We start from the raw sequence: 6,321 nt of genomic DNA, 5'->3' as shown, positions 1-6,321 counted from the left end.
AAAATGAAGAAGTTGTGCGATCTAAGTGCCAATGAGATTGATTTTTCAAGGTACCTCTGTGTCAACCTCTATAGTAAAAATCCTCCCCTTCTCCGTCCAATATTTTATGTTCTCCGGGCCTATATATATTGAAGAAGAAAAAATTTAAACGGATTGTTTTCTATTTGGCTGATAGCCTCATCGGGCCATAGCCTTTGTATGAAGCAGAAGGCTATGATCTGGCCCGAGGATTTCACCGACAACTACCATAGGCCTCAGGCCTCAGGCCTCAGGCCTCAGGACTCAGGCAGCCGCTCAAGGCTAGTCCAGAGTCCAGCCTCCGCCCTCCCCAGAGACCAGAAGAGTGTAATTGTTATTTGAACGAACTGTATAAAAAATTCAGTAAAATGTTTCCACCAATGGCTGAGTGATATATAATGCAAAGAAAAAACGTACTCGGACGTATTTCTGTATAGTAGATTCGACCCAACAATTGGTAGTACGTTTTCGATAAACATAAATTCACATCCAAGTAATACACCCACATAAAAACTGCAGGAATTCCACTTTTTAGTTCGTAACCTGACTGTATGATTGTGAGGCTGACGGCCGACGGCTCTCCAGATTTCTAAAACTTTTTAAAACAATAACCTCCTGGTTCATTATTAATCGATAGTTGGTATCTTGTCGGTTGCAGTACTCAAGACATCAGTGTGAACATACATCAAAAGTACACCCGCTGTGCACGCCACTAGCAAAAATATATAGAGTAGATAGGTAATTTTCCTTTGTCTGGGTGTAGTATACTATACACTTAAATTCGCTGTTGTTGGTGCACGCATCTCACAGCGCACTATCTGAATTATTTTCAGTTTGAGCGGAAGCGTGATAATAAGTTTAGGTAGACTAGCACTAATTCTAAAGAAGGGTATATCGTAGAAAAATAGATGAGACTTAAAAAGGAGAAAGTGTAAGTAAGCAGTACACACCTTAATGGCACTTTACTCGAGACGACCAATTGATAGTATAGAATTCAATCGGTAGTTTCATATAGCAGAGCAATAGAGCACGCTTGATAGAAGTACGTGTTTGCTCTGCTTTCTGGATTGAAGTCAAGGGACTGTAGACATCTCTGTGAGGACAGTTATTGGTATCGCTACAAACTCGCCGTGTACAAATACGTCGACTATACTTCAAAAATACACATTATTCGCCGCACATTGCTTACTTAGGCGGTTGCGCCCTGCCAGTTACCATAAGCACTGGCCGTGCTTTGAATCATACTCCTACTCGGGTGCACTTAAGATACCTACGTGTGCACATATTCTTAAAAATTCGAATACACTCGCAAGCACATTCAAGATGGACAAGGCACTAACTAAGAAAGTGAGTGATTCACACTCAGGCGGACAACAGCTTGGCGAAGTGGTCATGATCGTTAAGCGAAGCTCGCCCTCCATAAAACCCACTAAAGCTAGCCGGCCTACTAAACAAAAAAATGGTCAGCTACTGCCCTCTCCAAGGAATCCTCCCAGTGAGCACATACCGGATGGTAGAAAAAATTGGGCACCAGATCAAGGTGGTGGTCCCGGGCAGCAGCAGTCAGATTTAGACACTCGCAGATATAGCAGTGGTCTCGATATGGGAGCCGCAAAGCCTCGACCAGCGCCGCGTCCACGGCAAGATAATAATGAGAATAATACACAGGCTAGGACCGCCAGCCGCAACGCAAACATGATGGCCCTCAAACGGGGCTCATCGGAGTTTAATCGGTCGCATGATATACTTGCGCTCAACAGGCAGAAAAGTATGGGGGAGACAATGCATATGGCACAACCAGGGTCTGAGGAGAACAGTAGAAGGGTGCACTGGAACCATAATGTGACAGTGTGTGCGACATATCCTGCGCCCTCAAAGGTAAAATGGTTAAACAAGTGGGTACAAACTATCGGAAAATCTAGTAAAGATTCATATGATCGACGAGGCACTCTACCCGTACTGGGGGAGGGTGACAAGCACGATGCAGCCATTGACGTCCTTTCGCTACGAAAGGAATTGTTCCCTGATGGTCATTGTTTCGGATTTAGAACTGCAGCACCGGTGAGCGTACCGGTCAATTATGTCGGAACACCTGAGGTCATGCGGGCGACAGTGGGTTCTGTTGAACAGATGTACGTGCCTCACCAGCACGACACCCAGTCCTTCCCCGATCAAGGCCGAGGGCCGCCAGGCTTTGGAGCGCATGGGTCGGCAGGACAGTTTGATTTCGCCAATACGGGCAGTAGGGATGGATTAACAGCCGGGCTGGACTCTAATTCTATGGCATTTCCGGGTCCTGGTGGCTCCACGCAACGAGGTCCGCATGGCAAGCGTATGGTTCCAGGACAACAAGGCGGCTACGATCGTGGGCCAAATACCACTACTCAGATTGGACTACGCGGAGGTAGTGTCCGAAATGCCCAAAAGAACTTCTGGACGGGTGCACAAGCGCCTAGAAGGGCGTCACTCAACCCGGCGTCGGAGATGAATTCGGCAGAAGCCGATGAGGAACAGTCGAGGAGACGTCGGCAAGTACAACAGTATCAGAATATCATGAGTCTGCCTCAAGGACAGGGCCAAAGAGGCCCTATGCAAGGTGGGCCCGGTGGCGGAGGAATGCAAGGCACGCCACAACATTTCCAACAACAAATGCAGCAACGAAACCAACCGCAACGACAATCAATTCAACATAGAATGTCAGGTGGAGGCACTCGATCACAAGGGCAAATGAACTACCCTCAACAGCAACAACAACAACAACAACAGCCGCAATACTATAGAGGTGTCTCGCAGACGCAAAAAGGAGGTCCGCCGCCTGGTGCGCAAAACAGGGGTTTAGTCAAGGTAAGCTCGGGTGGCCAGCCAACGGGAAGAAATCGCGTGCCTTCTGCGGACGACACAGTGAACGTGACTTACGGGTAGTTGAATCTACAAAAAGAGTTAACTAAATTTTGGAATTAGCATAATGTGAAATAGTCATGTACATAGCGAGTGACACTTCAAAAAGTAAAGATTTATATAGATTTATACCCGTTCTTTGTATCTCTTAGCGAGTTTTTTGCGTCCTTTCTCTTGATAAGCGCTAAATATGGCCTTGAGTCGCAATTGCGAGTGAATACCAGCGCCAAACGGTGAGAGGTTCAAATTAGTTCTTACCGGGCAATGCGCATCCGCTGGTGTTCGCTCCTCGCCACACTATCTGCAAGCTCGAAACGAGTTCATATCTGTGTATGATCCTGTCGTCAGGTATCTATGATCGGGAAACCCAATTATAATTTGTTTTAAATGTTAGTGGATCCTTCATCACCACCCTGAGTGATATCAAATGTAACGGTGATGACTCGACCGAAAGTGTTAAGAGTCGATGATAGGCCTGAACGATATATGTCCAGACATACGATAGTCGATGATACACCCGAAAGTTTTAAGGGTCGATGATACGCTCGAACGATATCTGTCCGGAAATACTATAGTCGACGATATGCCCGAAAGTGTTAAGAGTCGATGATAGGCTCGAACGTTATCTGTCCAGAAATACAATAGTCAATTATATGCCCGAAAGTGGTCAAAGTCGATGATAGGCTCGAACGTCATCTGTCCAGAAATACGACAGTCGATTATATGCCCGAAAGTGTTAAGAGTCGATGATAGGCTCGAACGTTATCTGTCCAGAAATACGGTAGTCGATTATATGCCCGAAAGTGTTGAAGTCGCTGATAGGCTCGAACGTTATCTGTCCAGAAATACAATAGTCGATTATATGCCCGAAGGTGTTGAGAGTCGATGATAGGCTCTAACGTTATCTGTCCAGAAATACGATAGTCGATTATATGCCCGAAAGTGTTAAGAGTCGATGATAGGCTCGAACGTTATCTGTCCAGAAATACGGCAGTCGATTATATGCCCGAAAGTGTTTAAAGTCGATGATAGGCTCGAACGTTATCTGTCCAGAAATATGATAGTCGATTATATGCCCGAAAGTGAGAAGTACGAAATGATAAGCCAATATGATTCTCAGAAGTCCGAGTGAAATCGGCTCCATTTTTCGATACCAAATTATTCAGCTGATTGTACAGATAAACATACGAGAGAACGGCAAAAAGTTCTCATTACTTCTCATTGTCGAATTGTAGCGTCAACTTATTTTTCAGGGACTCTTGTTTGGAGCACTCTAATATCTCTGCTGCCTTGATACTATCGTATCCGAGCCTGAAGGTCAACAGGGTAGGCGATACACGCGAGGCATCCTCGATTCTGAATAAAGCGATGTTGTATGAAACTGAAAGTGCGTTCAAGAGCACAGTGATCGCCAGCTGAAGAATCAATGCGGTGACAGTGCTTTGACCTCCACAGGACCCGTCGCAATATATTGCTCATTGCGAGCAAATGAACTTTCCGGCGGGGATCCTGAGGAAGCAACTTCTACACATCCACATACCCATTGCCACATGCACATTGCCACATGCACAATGCCACATGCCTCTTACCGTTTGCCCATCGAAAAGTAATTTTGTTGTCGGCGGAAGGGCCGATAAGGCGCCTACCACTGTCACATACCCATCCCTCAAATTGCCTGCTTTTCATAAGCTGACGGATCGAGAGGCCCGTTCTGCAGCAACAACGATACCGCTTCCACGTGACTATGCCGATGCTTGTCTGTTCGAACGCATATAAGCGCGTGTTGTGCAACAGCAACTTCACTTCATCCACAGGCCCACGATGGGATGCCGATCTAATGAATCAATTGTATAGATAGAGCTGACGGTCGAATTATTATTGAGGTTAAGCCACATATCCTAAACAGACGACTGTATGACATAGCTGCCGTCGCTGCACGCATCAAACACTGGTCAGGAATATGGCACAAACCGAAACATTCACCACTTCTACCTGTCCGTTCTCATAAGCCCGTCGAATAGCATGGTTGTTAAATACTAACGGATCGACACGCGTGTTCTACAACAACAACATACAATTCAAGTACTTGAGCAAGTCCCGTGCTGGGAAGCCGATTGAACGGCTCGGTTGTATAAAGTTGGCGAACGTGCGTGTGTCTCCAGAAGTAATACTACGTGCCCATTCTCGGATGCCAGTCGTGCTTTAGTATAGAGCTGATAGATCGACGAGCGTGTTCTACAGCAACCAAAAACACCACCTCCATATCAAATAGGCAGTTTTTCTATCGATGCAGTTGTTTTGTAGCTAAAACCCCACCAACTCGGGTCAGACGAATCGGCGCGTCTAATTGTCAAGGTTTTATGTAGAAAAGCCTTCATGATCTCATAATGCTCATTCTCTCGGATGATGAATTGCTGATATGTAATCAGATGAATGAATAGATGGGACAATGATGACGCGTATGTACAGAAAACATAAGTAGCCTGCTAATCTTTATACACAGCTCCAGTTTTAGGAGTCTATAACTCTATATGCGCAGCAAGTCACAATAAAATATAAATAACTCTCGCTGATTCCCGAAACCCTTGAAGTGACCCGTCCTCCTCGCTCTTTTTTTATTTTGTGTGTTTTTATAAAAAGTAGAGAGAGAGAATGTAAACTGCAAGTTCTCTCGTTATGTTGAATACAAGATGTGCTAACACTACCGCTCGTGGATTGGCCTTGACTATGAGCAGATTTCGATCCCATATCAATCCTGATGTTAAACCTATCTCCATAGCGACAAGTTGTTATAGTACACGTAGTATCACGTCGAACGGTATCGGCCAAAGGTTCCGGATTCCTTGTCAAGATCAAAGATGCCTTCTTCTACAGCAACGGCGTAGCACCTCACGTATGCTATCGAGATCGACGGACTCTAAGAATACTCAAGGTTAGTGTGTATTGGCATCTTTAGAACGATTCCCAACTCTGCGTTGGTTGTAGAACGCAGTACCGCTTTCAGAGGGTAGCGTTGTCCTTTGTGACCACCAGTTGTAATGTTCACCGTATGTCTCAGTCTTATTTCTATCCATATCTATCATGGATATAGTACTACTAGTCTGTAGTGTACAGTTTAAAATGCATCAACTGTAGCAGATCACTTGTAGATGCTGCAATGTGTATAAATTTTACGGTATATATATATATATATATATATATATAGATTTCTGTGTTGATATATACAGATATATATATATATATATATATGTGTGTGTGTGTGTGTGTGTGTGTATACGTGTGTACACGTACACGTGTGTTTTTATGTGTATCTGTGTGTGTGTGTATGATTAAATATACCTGTGCTTGTATACGTGTCTGCGTCTGTGTATGTGTGCACGTGTGCGTGTGTTTGTGTGTACATAT

General features: G+C 44.8%; 1 protein-coding gene across 1 annotated transcript; it reads left to right on the top strand.

The window, feature by feature from the left end:
- The first annotated feature begins 678 nt into the window (after positions 1 to 678).
- On the top strand, positions 679 to 3,010 carry SARC_02760 (hypothetical protein). Its single transcript, XM_014303462.1, has one exon. The coding sequence runs from the start codon at positions 1,342 to 1,344 to the stop codon at positions 2,938 to 2,940; it is 1,599 nt and encodes a 532-aa protein (XP_014158937.1). The 5' UTR covers positions 679 to 1,341; the 3' UTR covers positions 2,941 to 3,010.
- Positions 3,011 to 6,321: the final 3,311 nt, after the last annotated feature.

The sequence above is a fragment of the Sphaeroforma arctica genome (genome assembly GCF_001186125.1).
Source record: "Sphaeroforma arctica JP610 unplaced genomic scaffold supercont1.128, whole genome shotgun sequence".
Classification (NCBI taxonomy): domain Eukaryota; class Ichthyosporea; order Ichthyophonida; genus Sphaeroforma; species Sphaeroforma arctica.
The sequence above is the reverse complement of the archived record's forward strand: the minus strand, read 5'-3'. Positions and strand labels throughout refer to the sequence as shown.

Coding starts and splice junctions, on each gene's coding strand:
- SARC_02760 (XM_014303462.1), top strand. CDS start 1,342: ATGGACAAGGCACTAACTAAGAAAGTGAGTGATTCACACTCAGGCGGA.